Source organism: Salmo salar, chromosome 09, assembly GCF_965601325.2.
Source record: "Salmo salar chromosome 09, fSalSal1, whole genome shotgun sequence".
Classification (NCBI taxonomy): Eukaryota; Metazoa; Chordata; class Actinopteri; order Salmoniformes; family Salmonidae; genus Salmo; species Salmo salar.
This window is the reverse complement of record NC_138299.1, coordinates 118,540,320-118,566,948: the sequence shown is the minus strand read 5'-3', so window position 1 is coordinate 118,566,948 and position 26,629 is coordinate 118,540,320. Positions and strand designations below refer to the sequence as shown.

At 43.7% G+C, this 26,629-nt stretch overlaps 1 protein-coding gene across 2 annotated transcripts in view; it reads right to left on the bottom strand.

Moving 5' to 3' along the window:
• Nucleotides 1-26,629, bottom strand: part of grik4 (glutamate receptor, ionotropic, kainate 4) — a 225,614-nt gene that overhangs the window by 55,581 nt on the left and 143,404 nt on the right. For both annotated transcript variants that reach the window (XM_014213630.3, XM_014213632.3), the window contains exons 7-9: nt 18,698-18,859; nt 16,206-16,358; nt 14,925-15,029 (exon numbers count right to left, since the gene is read on the bottom strand). In XM_014213630.3, coding sequence (XP_014069105.1) covers nt 14,925-15,029; nt 16,206-16,358; nt 18,698-18,859 — 420 coding nt within the window. The remainder of the gene's footprint in view (nt 1-14,924; nt 15,030-16,205; nt 16,359-18,697; nt 18,860-26,629) is intronic.

Below are 26,629 nucleotides of genomic sequence, written 5' to 3'. Positions count from 1 at the left end.
CACATGCTCTCTGTCTCCTGCTAGGACTTAAAGTACAGTATATGTTCAGTTTCACTCTGAGGAAAAAGGTCTTTGGCTAATATTGTCTGGAGGCTAGTGCTTTTTGTTCTATTCTCAGAACTGTCCTGCAGACTAGAGGTTGACATGGGAAAAGGACTCCCACGAGTCTTGTGGGTCCCGCGGGATTCTGGTAGGAATGGGAGTCAAGTTCTAGAGTCAAGTTTGGGACAGGACGGTGTCGTGACGTGACTATCATTAATGTGATGACGGTTATTTTATCAAATCAATTAACTATGTTTAATTATTTACGTGATTAAATGAATCTTGTAACAATTAATTCATTAGCAATCTTGGGGAACCACGGAAAAAGGTTATATAGGTTGAATTGATTACTAACATAATGCAATGAAAAGTCTATAGTGGACTAACCCGATATGACGGCTTGTTACACAATGAAAGGGGTGGGGGAAAAAAGACCCATCTTACATACAGTTGGAAAACTATGCTCATGGGAATGTGAATACTTTGCACATGAACGACCGCTCATTCGAAAATAATTGCAATGTATATATTTACACTTGTTTGTCTTTGTCGTCTCTCTCTGTTGAAATCGCCCTGTCCATCTATAAGGAGTCGTTCGACAGAAAGTCCCTGGTTGTGTAAGTCTCTGGTTGTCCACCAGAGGTCACAATGTCCTTTGTAGTTGTAGGAGTAGGCTTTCGTAGTTCGTTAGACTGGATCCTTCAGAAATGTACCAATGGTCGTTTACTAAGATCTTCTTTGTGTCTTTGGTCAAAGTTCTAGACTACTTTACATTACCCAGCTGCAGACTGAGAATGTTTGGTATAGTCTTCACCTTCTTCGCCTTCTTTTCAGAGGGTCTTACCATTTAGTTAACATTCAGCTCACGCTGTCGGTTACACTGGTCTGTATTTAAATTGCAACAATTTCAATGTGTAGCCACCACTCCACGCTTTCTGGTCTGGTAGAGTCTAACCATTCATGACGTCCGGCTCAACACTGTCCGCCTGCTTGGTCTCAATGGTTGATTATTCAGAGTACAGCTAGGAGCACTTTACACACCAGCAGCAACCCGGCATGGTTTGGTCTGTATCTAAATTGCAACCATTTCAATGTGTAGCCTCCGCTCCACATTTTCTGGTCTAATGTAAATTTCAAAAGTCTATATGAAAAACAATTATCTCATTTAGAATGCACATTTCATCTTCTCACAAATAGTTTCATATTTAATCACATAAGTTCCACAACATTTAGATGTAAATCTGATAACTGGGACGTATACATTTGTAGAGTTACAGTTATTTAGTTATACCATCCTTAATGATATCACAAAACAACAACTGATTTGACATGATTATTGTTCGGAGCCCCACCAACCATTTCCCACATTTTTATGTTATAAATATTGTCTCAATGTCCAATCTTTTGATGGTGAAGTACTGCAAAGTCTCTCTCTGTTGTAACACTCAGACATTCCATTCTCCATACTGCCGGGCCAGAGAGAGAAAGTTTACGACCGATCGTTAAAGTCATCAAACCGGCCCACTTCCTCTCTGGTGGGAGAGAAGGGGGGCTCGCTTTGATCCTCACCCAGGAGGGAAAGTCATGACAACAAAGTAAGATCGAACGGGAAGTACAGGACTAGTCGGCTCACTGTCGCTCACTCTCGCGCCTCCCTCCAGTTGTAACCACAAGTCAACCCATCACTAACAAATTAATTAAAAGGAAAGAGCAATGTTTTAGCTAAATTTGATAAAGATGTCGTTGACAACAACGGAACCAAGTACACGGCTTGTAAAAAATGCTGCGGATGAATCACATACCAACCAGAGAGTGGTACAAGAGGCCTGAAGTGGCATAGCTGCTCTACTACCAACAACGCTACCGGTCAAGCCCAATTGTTCCTTCAAAAACGAAATGCATGCGGAGACAAACATAATAACACATATCCATGAGTTCATCCGACTCTGGGTAAGTAGAAGGGCTGCCTTCATTACCAAAATCACAAAATGTGCTTGTTATCAGCTGTGTGTGCAGGCAACTATCTCGTGAACACTGAGCAGCAGGAAAATGGACCAGTTGCTATGGCTACTCCCACGCAGAGCAGTGGACAGACAGACAAGCAGCTAACGGAGGAAGTTATTTCCTATTTCTGTACGTAAAAATGAGCATGGGATGGGAGTGATTTTTATTGGGACAGGACAGGAAAGTTCCGGGTTATGGAACTGTTGCGGGATCAGGACAGTACAGGCAAAAAAAATTGACAGGATAAGACGGTGGGCCAGGAATTAATTTTCACTCCCAAGTCCACCTCTACTGCAGACTCGGGGCGGCAGGTAACCTACTGGTTAGAGAGTCAAGCCAGCAACCGGAGGGTTGCCAGTTCGAATCCTGTGTCTGATGGGAAAAATCTGGTGGGAAATGAGCTGGCAACCGGATGGTTGCTGGTATCAAATCCTAGATGCCATTGTCTGCCGTTGTGTCCTTGAGCAAGGCACTTAAGCTTTCCCGGGCACCCAGTGTGGCAGCCCCCGCACCTCTCCAAAAGCCTGTATATGTGTGTTTTTCGGCGGGGTTGGGTTAAAAGCAGAAGTCAAATTTCGGTTGGACCTTGTGTGCAATTGACAAGTGATCTTAATTCTACTTGTTCCACTCCCGATACTGTACAGGAGGCTATTTCCATTCTCAATACAGTACAGGAGGCTTGTGCTACTTGCTCCATTCTCAATACTGTACTGGAGGCTAGTGCTAATGTTCCATTCTCAATACCATTCTCATGCTCTTACATAATCAGGCTCCATCTGTGCTTCATTCAGCTAAGAGCGTTGTGCAGGTGTGCAGTTAGTGACTGGGGATAGCAGCAGCAAACTAAAAAAGAAATGTCCTTTCACGAAGATATCACCCAGAGAGTACCTAATTGGGGAACTTGAATGGGAGCGGCTTAGCCCCCAGAGCACTATAGTGTTGAGTTAAGCTTCTGGTCCCCGACACTTTGTGAAGGTGTCAACCCGAACACCAGCCACCACACTGGCACATTAGCCCAAGCCACATCTGTCAGTCCTGCTCAAAGAGACGCTCATTTTCCGGATTAGTCGTGGGCGACTACGCCACATGGAACCGTCCTGAGGTCTGATCTTTTCACAGTGTCAACCTGGCCTGCTCCTGTACTGTCTGCCTGTGTGGAATGTCAAGCTCCCCTCCTCCCTGTGCCGCAGCAGCAGTCAGAGATAGTTCTCAGACTCTCCGGTGATAAAGGAGAGCGGAGAAGAAAGGCAGATTGGCGTAATAAACGGGGAACGCCGTCGACAGGATAAAGTAAATAAATCCAATATAAAAAAGTGGAATGCAAAATTGGGATGTTTACTCTAGAAGTGCAGAAGCTCTGTAAATAACAGAACTCAAATCATTTGATGTAGATTAAAGTGGCCCACTGTGCAAAGTTCCTCTTCCCGGTGTTCTCAGAGTGGAGGAGCGATAAAGGCCTTCCTCTTTTTTTCCAATCTTCTCCTCTGTTGGGTTTACTTGTGAATAACCTTGCTTGTGTGGATTACAAGGGCAAGCTGTGCCTTGAGATACATGCAGTCAACTAACTATATAGCAGCTAGCTAGAGTTGTTCCCCTTTAACCATTCGACTAAGCCTACTGGTACTGTTACCCTTTAACATACAGTTTGTCAAGTAAGTCATACCCATGGAGATCCTACTAAATTACTAGAGTGGCTATTTCCTAAACCCTCAAAGTTCCAGAATGGGGTGAAAATGGCAGCCATATACTCTGAGTTGATTTTTTTTTTAAAACATTCTTTCCCATTGACCCCCATTGTAAAAGAGCAAATTTTGTCATAGATTTTTAGTTATTCAGAAATAACAAAACATGCTGAAAAGCTGCTGTGTTGTTCAATGTAGTAACCAGGTCAAAAGTCTACATGTTGCAATGTTCCTACGTAGGGAAATAAAGCCTGCGAGAAGTGCCCTTTGGCTTCAGGCTATTCGGCGTGGGGAAAGTGGGAAATGTGGGGACCCTGTGTCCAAGTAGGCTACACGTAGCTAGTGGTTACACTATATATACAAAAGTATGTGGACACTCCTTCAAATTTGTTGATTCGGCTATTTCCGCCACACCTGTTGCTGACAGGTGTATAAAATCGAGCACACAGCCATGCAATCTCTATAGACAAACATTGGCAGTAGAATGGCCTTACTGAAGAGATGTGACTTTCAACGTGGCATTGTCATAGGATGCCACTTTTTCCAACAAGTTAGTTTGTCAAATTTCTGCCCTGCTAGAGCTGCCCCGGTCAACTGTAAGTGCTGTTCTTGTGAAGTGGAAACATCTAGGAGCAACATTGACTCAGCCGTGAAGTGGTAGGCCACACAAGTTCACAAAACAGGTCCGCCGAGTGCTGAAGCGCGTAAAAATCGTCTGACCTCAGTTGCAACACCCACACACCGACTTCCAAACTGCCTCTGGAAGCAACATCACCACAATAACTGTTTGTTTGGAGCCTCACGAAATAGGTTTCCATGGCTGAGTAGCCGCACACAAGCATAAGATCACCTTGCACAATGCCAAGCTTTGACTGGAGAAGTGTAAAGCTCACCGCCATTGGACTCTGGAGGAGTGGAAACATGTTCTCTGGAGTGATGAATTACTCTTTACCATCTGGCAGTCCGACGGACGAATCTGGGTTTAGCGGATGCCAGGAGAACGCTACCTGCCCCAATGCATAGTGCCAACTGTAATGTTTGGTGTACAAGGAATAATGGTCTGGGGCTGTTTTTCATGGTTCGGGCTAGGCCCCTTAGTTCCAGTGAAGGGAAATCTTAACACTACAGCATACAATGACAGTTTGTGGAAGGCCCTTACTTGTTTCAGCATGACAATGCCCCTGTGCACAAAGCGAGATCCATACAGAAATGGTTTGTCGAGATCGGTGTGGAAGGACTTAACTGGTCTCCACAGAACCTAGCTAGCTAGCAAGCACTCATGTGGCTGCTAGCACAGTCATGAGGGAAGCCCTACAAAGTAGTGAGAACGCTCAGGAGCAGAAAATGTTAATAAGTTATCTTTAGACATGTTGTACTTTTCTTAAATGTCGTTTTGTAATTGACAAAAACAAGCACACAACAAGAAAACTGCGTTTGAAGAAGGTGAAGTTTTTGTTGTGAGCCAATGGGGTAACCTGGGTAGTTTTCCCCACAGGTAGGTGGGGCCACAACATTCTGGGTGTGTTCGTAATTCAATGTAAATTCAGAACGTTGTCAGATTGTCCGTTCGTAAATTCAGAGCGTTTCGCTCTCGGAGCGTTCAGTGCACACACTGGACACTTTGGCCGAGGAGTAGGGTTGACCCGAGCGTTCTGACCTCAGAACGGCAGTCAAGCACCGAAGCTAACTGGCTAAAGTTGGCTAGCTTGCAAGCTACTTCCAGACTCAAATGACAGAACACCTCAATCTGGCAATTTTACTTGCCCTAGTTGAGCTGGTTAGGCTGTTTTCATGTTATCTAGAGCGTTGGCGACTGTAACTGTGCTGCTGGCAACAACTGAATTATGTTATTTTGCCAATGTTTACTGACACCGGTCATATTCAACAGGTATTGTGTGTTCGTAAATTCATCAGTTATTCTATGCTCTGGCACACTCAAACGAGAGTGCTCTGAAATCAGAGTAGACAGCCAGAGTGAATTTATGAACGCACCCTCTATCTAATACCGACTGGGAATATTGGTCCGGGAGAAATCCAAACCTGTAATGGAGACGCAGGGCATCAGGAAAGCAGGTGCAGTTGGAGAGTTTAATATAAATGAACATGTAACGATACAAAAACAAGAGCAGCGTCTGGACATGAGAACATAAACAGAGGCAATAACACCTGATGTGAAATGACAACAGAGTGCTATATATAGGGGGAGTAATCAAGGAAGTGATAAGGTCCAGGTGTGCCTAATGATGAGGTGCAGGTGGGCGTAATGAAGGGTTGCCAGGTGGCAGGTGTGTGTAGTGATGGGTTGCCAGGACCGGTGGTTAGTAGACAGGCGACATCGAGCGCCGGAGCGGGAGAGCAGGTGTAGACGTGACAAAACCAGTCTAATTGGAATGAATAGCAGTGGAGGCATAATCCAGATTTTACTTATGCAAGAAAATAAAAGTGAGGCATATGATATTAGAAATTGTGTAATAGAATTGTTAACTTAAAATATTGTCATATAAATCATCATAAAAACAGCTTGAGGTTTTCTAAGAATGTTCTGTATAAACAGCCTCTAAAATATATGTAAACAAACCAGAAATGTCAAAGTTTATTTTCTTGAAAAGCTGTGAGTGCTATTATATGACACAATATCAATAGTTGTTGCATTGACAACTTGTCTAAGTCCTATCATCGACTGATTTCAGCCAGTGTATGGCTGTGGATTGACTGCATTGTTTGAATGGAATGTTGGCATATTGGCAGTTATTTTGAAAACTTTATGGAATCACTCCTAAAACTGTCTGGCTAGATAGGTAACACATATACAGTGCAGATAAATGATTACACACAATATCACAGTACTGGTAAACGATGCTTGACCAACTCCCTGGCCAAAATGGCTGACTTTTATCCCATCATAAGAATATTAATGTCCATTCTAGTATTCAAATTCCTAACTCTATGGTCATACCTTAGACTATAGGTCATCATTCAACAGTTGGCCTTCACCATACTGCATCTAAATGTTCTGTATAGCTGGAACCAATGACGCTAGAACCAATAAAGTTATACCATTGTACCTCAGTGGTCAAAAAATTCACCCCCCACAAATAATCATGCATGTACTCCCTTAACAACAACTGAATCACTCGTTCTTAGTAGGGAAGAGTGTTTGTAGTGGGTGCTAGAGGTCATGGGTCAAATCACAGTTGCAGTGGCCTCCACACACATAGATCTAAAAGCCCACTCTAGTCCCATCACACTAAAGCAGGTGTGTCAAACTCTTTCCATGAAGGGCCTAGTGTCTGCGGGTTTTAGTTTTTTCCTTTTAACTAAGACCTAGACAACCAGATGTGGGAGATCTTTACTAATTAGTGACCTTAATTCATCAATCAAGTACAAGAGGAGGAGCGAAAACCCGCAGACACTGCCCTCTGTGGAATGAGTTTGACACATGTGCTCTAAAGCCTTCCCACTCAGCCCTAACACTAATAGCCTCCCCACTCTATCCTAACACTGTCTAGCATTCCCACTCCCCAACACACTCTACAGCCTCCCCACTCTGCCCTAACATAGTCTAGCCTTTCTTCTCTGCCCTAACACAGTCTAGCCTCTCCACTCTGCCCTAACACAGTCTAGCCTCTCCACTCTGCCCTAACACAGTCTAGCCTCTCCACTCTGCCCTAACACAGTCTAGCCTCTCCACTCTGCCCTAACACAGTCTAGCCTCTCCACTCTGCCCTAACACAGTCTAGCCTCTCCACTCTGCCCTAACACAGTCTAGCCTCTCCACTCTGACCTAACACAGTCTAGCCTCTCCACTCTGCCCTAACACAGTCTAGCCTCTCCACTCTGCCCTAACACAGTCTAGCCTCTCCACTCTGCCCTAACATACTCTATAGCAGGGATCATGAACTAGATTCAACTAGCTTGGAGCTGATTTGCTGGTGTTTTTAGTCTTTTATGTCTAACAAGATAAAAAAGTGTAAAAAACGATACTTTTTTTATTTTGCTCAGAGAACTTGGTGGGGGGGGGGGCAAATAAAATCACCCGCGGGCCAATTTTGGCTGGTGGGCCGCCAATTGGGCAGCCCTGCTCTATAGCCTCCCCACTCTGCCTAACATCTACAAGCAGTCCGATGGCTGAATTTGGTCCGCGGGTGCTTTTACTTGGCCCCCCAAGTTTTCTAAGCCAAGAAATGTAAAGCATTAAAGACTGTAAAAACACCTCCCCACTCTGAGCCCTATCATGGTGTCTCTTCCCCTTTCCTCAGGTGCTTCATTCCCAGGCCTTGATGAACAGCCTCCATTACCAAACTTAATTAGCAAATCGCCCCTCGCCAGGAAGAGGACTCACACTTCTCTTATCCTCTCTCTCTCAGCCAACCAACCAACCAAACCCCCTGCAGAAGACAGACACACAATAACAAATAAACCCGAGCGCTACACTAACAGCCTGTCGCTGCCTGCAATTAGTCCAGCATCCGCTCTCACTCTAATTAATAACTGGCTCGCTGCTGTCTGTCGATGAGCACAATAAAGACAATGGAGATCCATCCGTGGAAAGCCTGCATGGAGGATTGGAGGTGTGGGGGGAAGGGAGCGGCTGGACTGGGTCGACAGTGGTGGTGGGGGTGAAGCCTGGCAGGCAGGTCTGTTCTTTGGCCCAGAGGTGTGCCCACTGCCCAGGCGGCTGTCAGACACACGCCAGCCTGGCAGAGAGTAGAGGCTGGCATTAGGCCCTAACAAGCAAGGCCCATAGCTCGCACACGCATGCACACATGCACACTCACACAGGGCTCCTCTGTGGACCAATGTCAAAGAGATCACTCAACAGGCCCCTAGCCGCCAGCTGAACAAAGCACCCCATAAAAGTGATGTTATTGTTCTCATATTTCTACCTCCCAAACTACGCTATGTTGTAACTTGTAAGAAACAAGGGCTGAGTTATGTCTACATTAACAGAGCAGGTTGAATTATATTGCCCATTTATATAAATCTCGAAAAACTGTGTTTACAGCTTAATCCTACTGAAGACCTGTGTAGGGCACCACAGAGCTAAGTCTTCTTTATACTGTACAGCTCATTATACATACACACACACATAAATGGATCAAACAATGGGTGGCCAGGATTACAGCCAATTCTACCCCAAAATATGAACCATTCCAACTGTATGTATGCGTGTACACTGTATGTGTGATGGGGGCTAGGGAGTGCCATGCTATAAACTGAGATGATGATTGATCACTGGCATCACTGTCTGTGAGTAGGAGCACAAGGGATTGTGGGAAATTCACCCACTAGTCGAGGGGCAAAGGGAAGGACTGTCACAGTGTCTAAACCATGCAAGATTCTTAATTTTCTTTCTTTTTTGAAGAATGCAAAGAATCTATTTGACCGTCAGTGTATTACTGTAATATTCTGTGAAACAAATATCTATTATGAATGGACAATTTGTAAGTCGCTCTGGATAAGAGCATCTGCTAAATGACGTAAATGTAAATGTAAATGTTATAGGTGCTTTATATACGCAGAACTATGAACATTATCCCGAGCCATATATCTGCTGTCATAATAAAGCGAGACAAACTAACACAATATTTCACAAAACTGCTTTGAAATTGTATGTCTTAGCAAGGGCCTACCTCAAAAACTCCCATCACTATCACTCTTCATCAGCCATAATGGCTCTAAGTTGGGGTAAAGGCAAATGACATCTTAACTGAAGATGCTTGTCAAGCCGCCACAGCTTCCCATGATAAACAGGTTCTGACAGAGCAGTAACTGATGTGTTTTTCCGAGAACTGCACAGTTCAGATATGTGAAATGCCTGCCAGAGAAATTCACTTTGGGAAATGATTGGACTCTGGAGCCGTACCTCTCACGTTGTCCCCCGGGCCCCCAAATCAGAGCAGCCACAGGACTGAATGGAATACGGATGCCAATAGCTGTGGGGGGATGCCAATAGCTGTGGGGGTCTGGGGAATTCAGCCAGTTACACAGAGAAAGAGAGGAAGAGAGAGATAGAGAGAGAGAAATAGAGTGAGAGAGAGAAAGAGAGGGGTTGTTCACAACACGTTCGTTCTCTGCTCTTCATCTGCAGTGTTCCAAGGAGCTCTTTCATATCAGATTCCATTTTTAAAGACCTCTCTTTCTCTCAGCTCATATCATGGTCTGCAGAGACAGCGTGGGTGGAGCTACTGTATATTTCCAAAACTGAACAGTCTGCAGCATGTGTGTCAAAGTATGATGTGGATACAGTACGCAAGTAAAGAGCTGGGTGTGTGTGTGTGTGTGTGTGTGTGTGTGTGCGTGTGTGTGTGTGTGTGTGTGTGTGTGTGTGTGCGTGTGTGTGTGTGTGTGTGTGTGTGTGTGCGCAATGTGCATGCAAGTGTTTCTGTCTTTGTGTGTGTGCGTGCGTGCACGTGCGTGTGTCTATCAAATCAAATTGTATTTGTCACATGCTTCGTAACCAACAGGTGTAGACTAACAGTGAAATGCTGACTTAAGGGCCCTTCCCAACAATGCAGAGAGAAAAGAAAGAGAAATAGTAGAATAGTTTTTTTTATAACACTAGGAATAAATAGAAAAATAACGGAATGGATGTGTATGTACGCACACAAATGTGCGCATGAATCAGTGTGTGTGCATGCGTGTGTATATGTGTGTGGGCCAGGCAGCCAGCTAGCTCTGGCACACCTTCCCAGTCCCTGCCAAGACATTCACAACTCTGACTGGTGCCAGGCTGAAACAGACCTATCACATCAGCATGTGGGAGGTGTTCTAGAACTAAACAAACAACCCCTCTCCCCAGTCCTCTAACGCCTTGTCTCATCCAATGACCATTACTGGCAGGCAGAGATTAAACAGTGCATTCGGAAAGTATTCAGACCCCTTGACTTTTTCCACTTTTTGTTACGTTACAGCCTTATTCTAAAATTGATTCAATTGTTTTTATCCCTTCACCAATCTACACACAATACCCCATAATGAAAAAAGCAAAAACAGGTTTCTAGAAATGTTTGCAATTTATATATTTTTTTAAACTGAAATATCACATTTACATAACTATTCAGACCCTTTACTCAGTAATTTGTTGAAGCACCTTTGGCAGCGATTACAGCCTCGATTCTTCTCGGGTATGACGCTATAAGCTTGGCACACCTGTATTTGGGAAGTTTCTCCCATTCTTCTCTGCAGATCCTCTCGAGCTCTGTCAGGTTGGATGGGGAGCGTCACTGCACAGCTATTTTCAGGTCTCTCCAGAGATGTTTGATTGGGTTCAAGTCCGGGCTCTGGACATTCAGTAACTTGTCCCGAAGTCACTCCTGTGTTGTCTTGGCTGTGTGCTTAGGGTTGTTGTCCTGTTGGAAGGTGAACCTTTGCCCCAGTCTGAGGTACTGAGCGCTCTTGAGCAGGTTTTCATCAAGGATCTCTCTGTACTTTGCTCCGTTCATATTTCCCTCAAACCTGACTAGTCTCTCAATCCCTGCTGCTGAAAAACATGGTAGGCCAAAAGTGGTAGGCCACACAAGCTCACAGAACGGGACCGCCGAGTGCTGAAGCGCGTAGCACATAAAAATCGCCTGTCCTCAGTTGCAACACGCACTGTTCGTCGGGAGCTTAATGAAATGGGTCTCCATAGCCGAGCAGCTGCACACAAGCCTAAGATCACCATGCACAAAGCCAAGGGGTGTCTGGAGTGGTGTAAAGCTCGCTGCCATTGGACTCTGAAGCAGTGGAAATGCGTTCTCTTGAGTGATGAATCATGCTTCACCATTTGGCAGTCCGACGGACAAATCTTGGTTTGGCGGATGCCAGGAGAATGCTACTTGCCCCCAATGCATAGTGCCATCTGTAAAGTTTGGTGGATGAGGAATAATTGTCTGGGGCTGTTTTTCATGGTTCGGGCTAGGCCCTTAGTTCCAGTGAAGGGAAATCTTAACTCTAAAGCATACAATGACATTCTAGATGATTCTGTGCTTCGAACTTTGTGGAAAGAGTTTGGGGAAGGCCCTTTCCTGTTTCAGCATGACAATGCCCCTGTGCACAAAGCAAGGTCCATACAGAAATGGTTTGTAAAGATCGGTGTGGAAGGACTTAACTGGCCTGCACAGAGCCCTGACCTCAACCCCATCGAACACCTTTAGAATGAATTGGAACGCAGACTGCGAGCCAGGCCTAATCACCCAACATCAGTGACCGACCTCACTAACATCTTGTGGCTGAATGGAAGCAAGTCCCCACAGCAATGTTCCAACATCTAGTGGAAAGCCTTCCCAGAAGAGTAGAGGCTGTTATAGCACCAAAGTGAGGACCAACTCCATATTAATGCCAAGATTTTGGAATGAGATGTTCGACGAGCAGGCGTCCACATATCATGTGGTGTACCTCTGATTGAAATCATCACATTAGACTAGATATCGTTATCTGTCTGAATGACTGGTGGGAGGTGGATTACTATGTGGATCAGTTGGTAGAGTATGGCACTTGCAACGCCAGGGTTCTGGGTTCGATTCCTGCTGGGGCCACGTAGGAAAATGTATGTTTGCACTACAGTAAGTTCCATTGGATAAATGCGTCTGCGAAAAGGCATATAAAGAATATATATTATATTCCAGACAGTTTGGAATCCAGTACCTTGCATATAGACAGTTATTATGGGCGGATAGAGCTCCGTTTGCCTGCGAGGTACTAATAAGGTGTGTCAAATAATAATATATTCAATAAAGAAAAAGGGGGATACCTAGTCAGTTGTACAACTGAATGCATTCAACTGAAATTAGTCTTCCGCTTTTAACCCAACCCCTCTGAATCAGAGAGGTGCGGGGGGCTGCCTTAATCGACAACTACGTAATCGGCGCCCGGGGAACAGTGGGTTAACTGCCTCGCTCAGGGGCAGAACAACAGATTTTGACTTTGTCAGCTCGGGGATTCGATCCAGCAACCTTTCGGTTAATGATGTATATTATCAGTATATACTGTATATCGTCATAATTTTCTGAACCGCATTAACATTTCTGAGCGGCAGGTGATGGGAATTTTCAAAGTTCTGAGGATAGCTATGACGTATAGAGAAGCTTCAAGTAGAGACATAAGATATATCGAGATACGTGACCTTGAAGAGATACAGTAAGACAGAGTTTGAAGTCAACATTCAATAAAGTCTACAACATTCAGCTACCGTATACCTAGCATTCATGTCCAACATTCAGAGAAGTTCACCCTCTCGACTCCCGAGACAACCAGTAACCCACAAACACTGTTACGTGTGAAGCAAAGGGAGTAGGAGGGTGAGTAGTGCTTTAGGACATCCTGTGGAGTAAAGTCCCTTAGGTGCCACAGCCAGTGGTGAATAGACAGTAATAGAGGGAGAGAGGTGGTGCTGCTACAGTATAGCCTGGTCCCAGATCTGTTTATGTTGTATAGCCAACTCCTATTGCATAACATATAGCCATTTCCAATTGGCATAACACCAACCTTAGGAGTTGGCTATACAGCACTAACAGATCTGGGATCAGGCTAGTACTAGTGCTTTATTCATTTATGTGGAGTAAGGTGCCATAGATGCAGTCAATGGACAATTGATAATAGTGGAGTTGTGGGAGGGAGGGGGGGGGGTGCTACGGGAGTGTGGGGAAAGGTCATATAAGGACAGGTGCTCCGGGACATGCTGCGAACTTGTACAGACTAAAGTACTACCTGCTATACGAGAGCTGTGTCTCAGCCCACATCTCCCTCCGCTGCAAGGCCGGACATCACAGAACACAAAGATACAATATCAATGCCAGCGTTTATCTCAAAGACAGCCGTCTCAGGGATAAAATGACTCTTCATGTGCAGCCAACAGAATCTGGGGCCAAAAGTAGAAGCATTAAAGGAAAGGTTCACCCATTTTGAATGTTATATTGTTGCATCTCTGAGTGATTTTCTATTGATTCCTTGGGTCATTTCATGTTTTCATGTGTATCTGAGTTATTGGTGTTCAAGCACGCAGATATCCGTCCGGTATGACGTAGCACTGTGATAAAGTCGCTCTCAATACACTGGAAGTTAATAGGAATATGACTTTTAAATCATGATTTTTAGATACATGTCAGATTTCAATACTGGCGGATGTCATAACTCGGGAGGAGTTAATCATATTTTTGCAATATTCCTACCTGGAGAAATGTGTAATTTAACAGAGGGTCTAGCACATTTTTATCTGTCTCTTTAGTCTAGGGTGCATTGCATGGTGCTGTTGCCAGATATATTTGAGAAAGTTGATAGGAATCCAATGAATGAAGGAACGAATAATGCCCCACCCAGCAGACTGTCGACCAATTGCAATTTTCCATGTAGCTACAAACTTTATTATAACACCAAAATGCAACATTAGTTCCCAAAAAATATTGCTCTCACATATTAGTGTTATTTAACACTATAAATTAAAGGAATGGGTTGTTTTGGGTGGATTTTTTCTTTAAGTAGCTCGAGTGCAGCATGTTTAGTAGGCGATATCCATTGTAAGAGCACTGGAACGATTGTGAGATTTACAGATTCAAGAGATGTGGCAAGGCCAAAAGATGTTTGACTTTGATCATGCACAGTGCCAGGCCAGAATCAGTTATTACAGATGGCTAGTCAAATGCATACTGTAGCTAAGCGACGTAAGTCTCAACATGGAATCAACATCAAAGTCCTACTGCGAAATTAATTTATGCAGGTTTGTGAATTGAGGTTAAGTCCGGGAAGGCAACAATACATTACAATATCACATTTTCCTTACTAACTCTTCCAAACTCAGCACCACTGTTGAAAACTCTATACTGATTTAGAGTAAGACACTCAGAAATGGAGACCAAAAACTGTCGATGAAAAACAAGATTAAAACCCTTCTTTCTTTTGCTTTCTATCAAATTCAGCCGTATCTCCTGCTCCCGTCCAAATTGCATTCTAAATATTTAATAGTGCACTTGGAGCGGTTTTGGACACCTCAGCACTTAAAATCATGCAGGTCAAGGGGATATTTCTACGACCAAACAACAATTGAATACGTTATCATGGCTCCCCGCTGCACCGTAGAGCTCTATTACGTAAGGGAGTGCTTCACACAGAAGTCCCATCCATTGCAGTGCTGAGGTAGTGGTAGGCCTGCGAAGAATAGGCCTGCGACCGGGTGAAACCTTGTACTGTAACACTGTATGAACGGGAGAGTTACTTTACCTGCCTTAGGCCGTCTCTACTGTTCTGCATGATCCGTAGGGCGTAGTTGGACCGCTGGCCTTTGCTGTTGAATTCAATGTGGCCCGTTAGTCCTTCCAATTCTACCTATCCGAGAGAGAGAGGGAGAACAAGAGAGAGAAGCTCCCATGTTATTAAGGCATTTCACTTGGTCTGTTTCACTTTTGGTGTCAGAAATCTGGGTTCAAATAGTATTAGTTTTCTTTGAAATCCTTCAGTTGCTCTGGATTGAGCATGCCTTGCGTGAGAGAACCAATGGAGGAGTTCCCAAAAGGGTAAACTGCAAACCCTGTTGATCCGGCACTGCAGGCAAGGCTCAATCCGACGCTCCCAAGTATTTGAAAGAAAACAAATATTGTTTGAACCCAGGTCTGTCAGTAATGTCACAGGCATGGCTGGGTTCGGTCGGGCATTAGTTCCTTGTTGACTAACTGAAATCATTCAATGGATGGAGTTATGATTCAATTATCCAAATGAGAAGCGGGCTGACAATTATGCGGCAACAAAACCTCAAGTCACCCCATCATCCGATACTGAGAAACCAGCAGTATGATCGATACGAGGGAGTCTCAGACAAAATTATGGTGGTATAACATCTAAATGACAACAGATGACTCATTTTCACATTTGCTTTTACTGAAGAAAAAAAGCTGTCTGAAATTCAATACATGTCACATTCTAGTGTCTTGATAGCTCACTCACAGGCCATTTATTCCTAATGAGGGACTATGAACATTACAGTATGACAGCCAGTCAACCAGTCTCTAACTCCCTCCTCCCTGCTGTAGGCTACTAAGGAAGGAACAGGGGCAGTCACCTAGCCTGATCCCAGAACTGTTTGTACAGTCTTGCCATCTCCTATGGTCTTAGGTGTATCAATGAAAGCACATACAGTTCTGGGACCAGGCTAGCAGTGACCCAAGTTAATGTGACAATATGATTGACTGTATGACCAGTGGTAAGAGAAGGGCTAGAGGATTTATATCTAAATATAAATACAGAAATGTAAATATATTCAGCTGGTAGACCAAACAGTAAGGTAAGGGTTAGGGGATATGGATCCGCTGGCTGAATATCCACTGCAAAAATGCACACCCAATGGCTTTTAGTAAAATGTTAACCAACAGACTTGGGAGCATACTGTATATCGCTGTGTGCACTGCCGTCTAACTAAGCTCCACAAAAGATGAATCTAATCTCAATCTTAAACATGACCAACAACAGAATGCCATTCCTCTCCTATCCAGTGTGGGGCGCCCTTACCATCCTCAGGTAGTTCATGAGGCTGGTGCCATGCTCCCAGATCTTGGAGGACTTGCAGGAGAGCTGCGTAGCGCCCACGTTCTGGCTACGGTTGAGCTCCTGGACCGCCGCAACCACCGCGTGCACTGCGTCAAACAGCAGCGCCGACGAGAGCTGAGAGAGAGAGGGAGAAAGAGAGGGGGGAGAGAGAGAGAGAGAAAGAGAGAGAGAAGAAAAAAGGGAGGGAGGGAAGGAAGGAAGAAAAGGGGGGATATGCTGTCACAAACACACACCGTTCTTCCATCCTCCTTGACGCCTGGGGCCCGCTCTACTCGGTCAGTGATGGGTTAAAACAAGCGAGCACCAGAATGCCATTCAGCAGTCAAATATTACATTAGATCATTAGGATCCTCTGATGTGCTGACAAACTGAAAAAAAGCCCCTCCACTTTCACCCCTACTGGAGCTGGCAAGCCCGGGCCATTCCAATTACCACACATTCGTCAGAGTGGAGGCGGAAGCGCAGGAAGGGGGATTTTTTTCCTGTAGACTGTTTAAATACAGGTAGCATGTTGCTAGATCGAATCCCCGAGCTGACAAGGTAAAAATCTGTCGTTCTGCCCCTGAACAAGGCAGTTAACCCACTGTTCCTAGGCCGTCATTGTAAATAAGAATTTGTTCTTAATTGACTTGCCTACTTAAATAAAGGTTAAATAAATGAATTAAATAAACATACAGGCCCCATCTGTGTATGTAAAGACAATTAACATGCATGATGTCATAGATTATACATGGGAGAGAGGAGGTATTTCACCGTTATATGTCTGTATAATAAAGTAATACGGCCTTAATGGCCCTGAACTGTTGTGCATATTGATATGTGACTATATAGATGATTGTGATGTATAGTAAACAATAAGCACCATATACAGTAAGGCCCATAGCAATTATAATTTCCATGATACATGTCCTCCTTGCATAAGCCAATGTTGAATTGGACTGCGCTATAGACAACAAGGTATACTGTACACAACAGCGAGTGTGTACAGTGGTTCAGTGTCATTTGGATTACTGGAGGGAAAGTTGATGACAGCAACTTCCCAATCATAAACCAAGATTATGCACCATGTGACCTTCAAGGGAGATGTCACTTTGAAATCAAAGTAGGTCAGATGTTTTCAGATTTCAAAAGTAGTCTAATGTCAAAATGAATCCACATCTCACGCCATAGGTTGCGTAGATCCATATTGTGGATTGAGGCATATAACTGGATCTACAAAACAAATGGCCTGGGGTGTGGACCTATCTCAATAAAAAAAATGGCTACCGTTCTTCCTCACCTCCCCCTCTTCCACCCCTCCACCTCTCTCATTCCATGACGTTGTGCAGCTAAGAGAGAGGGATTTTTAAATATGAAACCTGATATGAAAGAGCTCCCTGGAACACCGCAGATGAATAGCAGGGAGAGAAGGCATAGCTCTCTCACTCTCTCTCTCGTTTTATTAGGGGCTCAAAGCTGTTATCCCTCCACTGCTCCTAGTGCTCTATCTGATAGACTACAAAACATCCTGTGATCAATTAAAGATAACTCCTAGTTAAGAGATGAAATAAACAACTACAGAAAAACTACTGGTTTCTAAAAACAGCAGCCATTGATTTTTCAAAATCTTTCTTGAGGGCTTAATTAAGAAACAAAAATTCAATAAGCCCAATTACTTAATTACTCGTTGCTGTCTGTTGGATGTCAAATTAAACAAATATTCTTGTACACTTCTCGTTGACACAAGTATGCTGAATTGGGTTCAAAATAGTTCAAATGCAGCATGGAAGAATGCTATTAATGCTGTTAATGTTTTGTACTACACTACCACTCACGTATTCATTTAATAACCATGTGGCAATGAATTTTTTTTGACTAGTTAACGACTACACAGACAACTGTATTAAAGGCATAGAAAGACTTCAAGCCTTAACGTTCTAACATTCGCAGACACGTGTAGGGATACTGTATAATATGGGAAAAGAGCTGGGGTGTATTCAGGAGGATAAAACTTTTGCAGATAGATATTTAACAAAGGGAGAGGATCCTTTCCCCAAATCTAAATGCCACATCAGTGTTTCTTAATCCTGGTCCTGGCACTACACACCTGATTCCACTAATCAACTCATCATTAAATTGTGAATAGTGGAATCAGGTTTGTAGTGCTAATGCAAAAAAAAAAAAAAGTGCACCTTTTTGGGTTCCCAGGACCAGGATTAAGAAACGCTGTACTAGATAATAATATCTGTTCTGCATACATATCTGAACCCTCTGTTTGGTTGCAGATTGAAATGCAACTAATAGAGCTGAATTTCGAATTGCACATGCTATAGTGCGATTAGGAATCGTCAGGTCTATTTGTTACATTTCTACCTGCAACACTACAGAACCTTCAGATAGAAATGCAGTATGTTTTGTAGATCAGACATGATTGTCTAGCTGCTGTTCTACATAAATCTGAACCCTGGTCTCACCGGTGTGCCGGCGAAGGGGGCGTGGTCACAGTTTTCCTGCCAGGAACGGTTGAGGCTGAGAAGGAAATCCTGGAAAAAGGGATGTGTTCGGTTGAAGACGGAAAAGCCCAGAATGTTCACCCGCTCACTGGGCACGTCGTCCAATCGCAGCAGAGAGAATTCCTGCAGAGGGAGGAGTCAGAGGGTCAAAGGTATAATGGTATTAGGTACGTATATGACAAGGGCTTGGACATGTCCGACATAAATCACGTTTAGTTGCCGCGGTACGTGGAGATATCTGATTGAATGGAATATTGAATCAGTGTCAGGAAAAAGGGCACATGCTAATCTAATACGTTTAGCCCCAATTTCATTGATTTACTTGAAGTTTTATTATGTTAAGTTAATTTTTCTGGATGATTAAGATTCCTAACATGTACACAACCCACGTAATTCCTTCAGAGAGTGTGTGTGGGGTGTGCATGAATGTGGTGTGTGTGTGTGCATGTGTTCATTTAGTAGTTTAGTGCATATTCATTTGTGCGTGGGCATGTGTGTGCCGCCTGGAACAAGCCCATGGAAATGTGCTTGGATGAAAAACAACTCCTACTTTTGATGTCCCAAAGTTCAGTCTGGTGGCTCCCGAGCGGTAGGGAGGACGTCACCAGAAGGTTAATAGAGATATCAGCCTAGTCACCTTCAGGTGTCAGTGCCAGCACTACAGTCTATAACAGTGAAACCGCCTGTCACCTCGCTGGGCCCAGGGACAGATATGATACGTATAGAGGAGGAGGAAAAGGAGAGGAGAGGAGGAAAAGTGCCCAGGCTTCAGACAGTTCAGACAGAGACAAACTACTCTACTGTGGAAGGCAGGGGAGAGGAGGGGGTTAGAGGGCAGGAGGCTGTGTGTTTGTGTCTGTGCTGAGTCTGTGTGTGTGTGCGCGTGCAAGCATGAGTGTGCTTGCATGCGTTTGTGTGTGTGTGTGTGTGTGTGTTTCTGTGTGTGTGTGTGTGTGTGTGTGTGTGTGTGTGTGTGTGTGTGTGTGTGTGTGTGTGTGTGTGTGTGTGTGTGTGTGTGTGTGTGTGCGAGCACGTGTCCAATCCTCAATAAGGGGGTTTGGGGCTGGTGAGTTGAGTGGGAACAGAATACCTCTGAGAACAAGAACCTCACAAGACACTGGCAGTAGCCTTTCAAATCCCAGGCCTTAGATAAGTTAGCGTGTTAGTGGGTTCCTCTGCAGCACTAGATCAAAGCCCAACTAGACTCTGGTGCTCTTACAACAAACACTAGCACAGTAGGAAAAGGTGAGTAGGCCACGGTGGAATGAAGGATACGTGTTGGGCTGGATTATTGTGAGAGAGAGAGTTGAGGAAGGAAAGAGACTAAGAGAGAAAGAGAGAAAATTGTCATGGAGGTGAGAGGGAGAGACAGAAGAGGAAGAGGATAAGAAAAATTAAGATAGAGAGAACAGAGAGCTGTGGGAGTTAGGAGGAAGGCATGATGGGCCCTATAGGAGAGATGGAAGGAGACTGTGACTGGCAAATGGCACCCTATTCCCTATGTGGTGCACTACCTTTGACCAGGGCCTGTAAGGAATAGAGTGCCATTTGGAACACATCCAGTCTTTTCATCAGAGCCCCTGAGGGAGAACAGGACAGGAGAAAGCCCCTGGTGAACTCCTTTAGCATTACTAGCTACAGACCGCAATGCAAACTGGCAGCCTTATGTCTTCCCTATCTAGACCAATAATACAATCCCATTTAGTGGTGACACAGCTCTTTTTTATTTACTCTCTCCTAGCCATGTTGTCTCTGTATCTGATTTAAAGTTTAAGGCGATTCGCTGCACCCCAATCGAAACTAATGCTACTAGCTTCCGATGTTTTGATATTGGCAGATTGTTTCTGCACTTTGTGCATTCAGGACATTGAGAACTATGATATTGAGGAGTGAAACACACAGCACTTGATGAAAGGAAAGCTGAGTTGAGCCTGAAACACTGTTTTCTCCGTGCCTAATTCTTTATGAATGAGTATTAAAATAAATATGCCGAAAGATTCATTTATTCATTCATTAATTCATAAGAACATTTCCAACATGGATTGTGGTGTTGTTCACAGCCCTTAGTACAATTGGAACTACCCCCCATATCTTAAAGCATTTAATCACCTCCAATATTTATCATGAATATATTTAATTCTGAAAATAGCATAATCTATGGCCACTGGCCCTTATTATATGGCAAATATAAAAACAATGACGAGTGGATACATTTTACACAGACACACCAATTCACTTCGCTTTCTTTAACCCTTTACACTTGTGGGAATTGGCCTATATGGACACAGCTAAATTGAAATGTTTCTTACAGAAGAAATATAAAAAGCATATGCATAACCATGGTAGCAATTAAAAGGGAACCGTTTGGAGATTATAGGAAAAGTATTACACTAAAGATGAGGACAACAGTTCACCTGACAACATTACACTGTTGATTTTATGTGCGCTTTACATTTACGGTTCCTATTTAGGTGCTTACCAGTGTCCAAATCTGCAATTTTCAACCCGTATACAAGTGTAAAGGGTAATAACATTGGAACATTTGAGTTATAGTCCTCACCACACCTTTATTGACTACCATCTGCACACTGGTGACAGTTTCATGGTCTTCCCATCACTTGTCCCCAGTGTACCCTGACAAGCCCAACGGGAGTGGCCCCATAATTACTCTTCAAGTGCACTTTAATAGATCATTAGGAGAGAAGCCTGTGCAAACGAGCTGGTCATTAAGTATGCCCCTCCTGGGTGCAGTCAAACACATGAAACACAAGGTCACCAAATATCCACCTGCGGCGTCTGGAGAAACCTAGCTAGCACAAGCGGTGTGCAGTGCTATGAAAAAGTATTTGCCCCTTTCTGATTTTCTCTATTTTTCCATATTTTTTTATACTAAATGTTATCAGTTCAACCTAAACTGAATATTAGATAAATGGAACCTGAGTTTACAATTAACCCCAAAAATGTATACTTATTTTATTTATTTAATTAACAACGTTATGCAACACCCAATTCCCCTGTGTGAAAAAGCAACTGCCCCCTTGCCCTCAATAACTGGTTGTGCCACCTTTAACTGAAATTACTGCAACCAAATGCTTCCTGTAGTTGTTGATCAGCCTCTCACATCGCTGTGGAGAAATTCTGGCCCACTCTTGCATGCGGAACTACTTTAACTCAACGACATGTGTGTGTTTCAAGCATGAACTGCTCGTTTCAAGTCCTGCCACAACCTCTCAATTGGGATAAGCTCTGGACTTTGACTAGGCCATTCCAAAACTTTAAATGTGTTGCTTGTTAATCATTTTCATGTAGACTTGATTGTGTGTTTTGGATCATTGTCTTGCTGCATGACCCAGCTGCGCTTCAGCTTCAGCTCACAGATGGATGGCCTGACATTCTCGTGTAGAACTCTCTGATACAGAGCAGAATTCACAGTTCCTTCTATTAAGGGAAGTCGTCCAGGTCCTGAGGCAGCAAAGCATCTCCAAACCATCACACTACCACCACCATGCTGACCGTTGGTATGAGGTTCTTACTGTGGAATGCACTGTTTGGTTTTCGCCAGACATAATGGGACCCATCTCGTCCAAAATGTTGACTCGAGTTTGCCAAAAACCACCTGGAAGCACCTGGATGATCATCAATAATCTTGGAAGAATGTTCTATGGACAGATGAGTCAACAGTATAACTTTTTGGACGACATGGGTCCCATTATGCCTGGCGAAAACCAAACAAACAAGCATTCCACAATAAGAACCTTATACCAACAGTCAAGCATGGAAGGGGTAGTGGGATGGTTTGGGGATGCCACGGCCACGTGACTCACCGTCTGTAGGAGCGATCCATTTTCGTGTACCTAATAAAACCGAAAGTGCCTTCAGAAAGTATTCACACCCATTTACTTTTTTCCACATTTTGTTGTGTTACAGCCTGAATTTGGGTTAAATTGAGATTTTGGGTGACTGGCCTACCCACAATAGCCCATAATGTCAAAGGGGACATTTTTACAAATTAATAAAAAATGTAAAGCTAAAATGCTTTAGTCAAATAAGTATTTAACATGATTTTTGAATGACTACCTCATCTTTGTACCCCATACAATAATCTGTAATGTCCTTCAGTTGAACAGTGAACTCAGATTCAACCACACAGACCAGGGAGGTTTACCAAAGGCCTCACAAAGAAGGCCACCTATTGGTAGATGGGTCAAAATTTCAAAAAAGCACACATTGAATATCCCGCATGGTGAAGTTATTAATTACACTTTGGATGGTGTATCAATACACCCAATCACTACAAAGATACAGGCATCCTTCCTAACTCAGTTGCCGGAGAGTAAGAAAACCGCTCAGGGATATCACCATGAGACCAATGGTGACTTTAAAACAGTTACAGAGTTTAATGGCTGTGATAGGAGAAAATGGATCAACAACATTGTAGATACTACACAATACTAACCTAAATGACAGGAGCATCCAAGCATACTCCAAGATTAGCTTGTACAGAATAAAAATATTCCAAAACATGCATCCTGTTTGCAATAAGGCACTAAAGTAAAAAATAAAAAAGATCAACACATCACTGAGTACCACTCTTTATATTTTCAAGCATATTGCTGGCTGCATCATGTTATGGGTATGCTTGTCATCAAACTATGGAGTTTTCTTTGGGATAAAAATAAATGGAATAGAACTAAGGACAGGAAAAGTCCTAGAGCAAAACATGGTTCAGTATGCTTTCCAACAGACACTGGGAGACAAATTCACCTTTCAGCAGGACAATAACCTAAAACACAAGCCCAAATATACACTGGAGTGGCTTACCAAGATGACATTGAATGTTCCGGAGTCTCTTAGTTACACTTTTGACTTAAATTGGCTTGAAAATCTATGGCAAGACTTGAAAATGGCTGCCTAGCAATGATCAACAACAAACTTGACAGAGCTTGAAGAATTAAAAAAATCTATTTAGATTTCATACTGTAACACAACAAAATGTGGAATAAGCAAAGGGATATGAATACTTTCTGAAGGCACTGTACACGTGTACATGCACGCACACACAAACCCCACCCACCCACCCTTCCTTACCTGACCCACAACCCCCTCCCACCCCCTCACAGTCACACACACAATCGTACACACATCCCTGCTTGCATAAAGAGCAGCATAAAGACAGAGAGTAAGTGTGAGAGAGGGGCTGGCCCCGGTGGCCTCCAGCTGCCCCGCGACAGTCCCTGGCAGCCAGTGAGGGGTGCTGGGTGAGGTGCTGACAGGCTGGCGATGGGCCCCCTGACACAGCCTGTCACCTGGAGATCAATCAGAAACGAGGAGCTGGGCCAACCCGCTGTTCACCTGCTAGCACCTCCTGGACTCTCTTAATAACACAGGCAGACTAACAGACACACGCATGCATGCAGACAAATGCATGCGCGCCTCAGACAGGCAGGCACAAGCCTACACACAAAAAACTCTCCCACATTCTGTTTGTTGTGGTGTATCCAAGCTGAGAGCTGAATAATGAGCTCCCCAGAGACCTGGCTGTTACCTTACTGTTGTGCACTGTCAGGGACCACACACACACTCACACAGCTGCTTGGGGCCCACCAACAGGGGCCACACAGCTAGACTCCTTCTCCTGCAATCTATCAAAAACGATTTGTTTTGTAATGCTGAGCAAACTTGCTAACAAACAAATGTTTTTGTAAATATATAGAATCTAACACAATTTCAATGCCTGTCAGGTAATCTTCCATTAGTAAGGACCCTTTGTGTGACATACTGTACTTGCTAAGCTATGTTTGCTAATAAGCAAACACACAAAATCTAACCTTATTTTGAAGGAAACTCAGACTTGTCCCTGTTTCCATTGATCTAGTTTTCTCAAATAGGATGGAAGTGTCAAGATTATAGTGAGCTTGCATAATCTAAGCTCCAGGAGCATCCAAGCATACTCCAAGATAGAATTAGACTACATTTCAGCATGCACATAGGATTGTGTTCTATAAACTGTACATCTTGAGAGGCTAATTGTATAACAGCAGCAATGTCAAGAAGTTAACATAAAAAAGGATGTAAGCATTAGCAAGCAGTACAGCTCAATGTCAAGAAGCTAACGCAGAGTAAGAAGCTAGCACAAAGAAAATTGAAAACCAGCTCAGTGTTCAACACCATAGTGCCCACAAAGCTCATCACTAAGCTAAGGACACTGGGACTAAACACCTCCCGCTGCAACTGGATCCTGGACTTCCTGACGGGATGCCCCCAGGTGATAAGGGTAGGAAACAACATATCTGCCATGCTGATACTCAACACTGGGGCCCCTCAGGGGTGTGTACTTAGTCCTCTCCTGTACTCCCTGTTCACCCGTGACTGCGTGGCCAAGCTCCAACACCTTCATTAAGTTTGCTGACGACAACAGTGGTAGGCCTGATCACCGACAACGATGAGACAGCCTATAGAGAGGAGGTTAGAGACGCCAGGACAACAACCTCTCCCTCAATGTGAGCAAGACAAAGGAGCTGATTGTGGACTATAGGAAAAGGAGGGCCGAACAGGCCCCCATTAACATCGACAGGACTGAAGTGGAGCGGGTCGAGAGTTTCATGTTCCTTGGTGTCCACATCACAAACGAATTATCACGGTCCAAACAAACCAAGACCGTTGTGAAGGGGGTACGACAACACCTTTTAGTCCCAGTGTCCTTAGCTTAGTGATGAGCTTTGTGGGCACTATGGTGTTGAACAATGAACAACATTCTCACATAGGTGTTCCTGTACAACAGAAAGGCACTGCATGGGAAGAAAAACAACCACTTAAAACGGCAAACTTTGCTGGTGATCGAAGCTACTGGAGGAAGTTGACGGTAATCAGATCTGGAGCTTGAGGATGCTGATGGTGATGACGATGGTCCCTCATGGAACATCCTCCTGGTTTCTGGATGAGAAGAATGTCTGATAAGCTAAATGGGAAAGAGAAATCCATCCTATGCCTAATCAATCCAAAGACACCACTGGAGCGCAATACCAAGAGCTCCAGTGCCTCCTGATATTGTATCATATCTTTAAATTGGCATATTAATTTTCCCAATGATACAATATCAATTAATTATATCCTTTTGTACAGTGGAAGAAGACGGTAATGCCTTCTCATCCCAGGCAGCTCTGTCTGTGTGCAATAATGAAATCCAATTCTAGTGGCACAGTGATTACACTAATAGCTGGAATGTTCACGCAGTGTTTTGGGCAATAAGTCATTTCATGCTCATATCAATTGCCATGTAAATTCAGTCAGTGGCTCCAAAGCGTCCTGCTGCCTCTTAATTACAAAGACTGGGGAGTAAGGAGCGTCCCTACATTTCAGCACAGCTCTCACACTCATTATATATGGAGGTAATACTGGAATTGTCAACAGTAAAAATTGGTATCTATGGATCAGTCCCAAATGACACCCTATTCCCTATGTGCCCCATGGTCAAAATATGTGTACTATTAAGGGAATAGGGTGCTATTTGGGACGTAAGCTATGAGAGTAATACAGTATCATATTCCTGTGGGTTCATAGGAGATGACGGAAATTATGCATGCAATGCTTCTATTACTGTACATCTCAGCGCAGCACAGTGGGAGTTGATGTATTACCTTTATTTGAAATTGTTTAATAGGGGCATATATCAAAAACAAGTAGACTTTTCTGCTGAGTGTTAATTATATAAATGACCGCTCTCGGATCCATTATTCAGAGAATTATGGCTGAGCCTGCAACAATAATAGCCCATTTGTAAGGCGGAAGAAACATGATCTCCTGAAAAATCTAGAAGTGGACAAGGCCGCAATCTCCATGAATTTTGCGGAGTACAGCATACAGTATGCTGAAAATATGAACTGCAATTTTTTT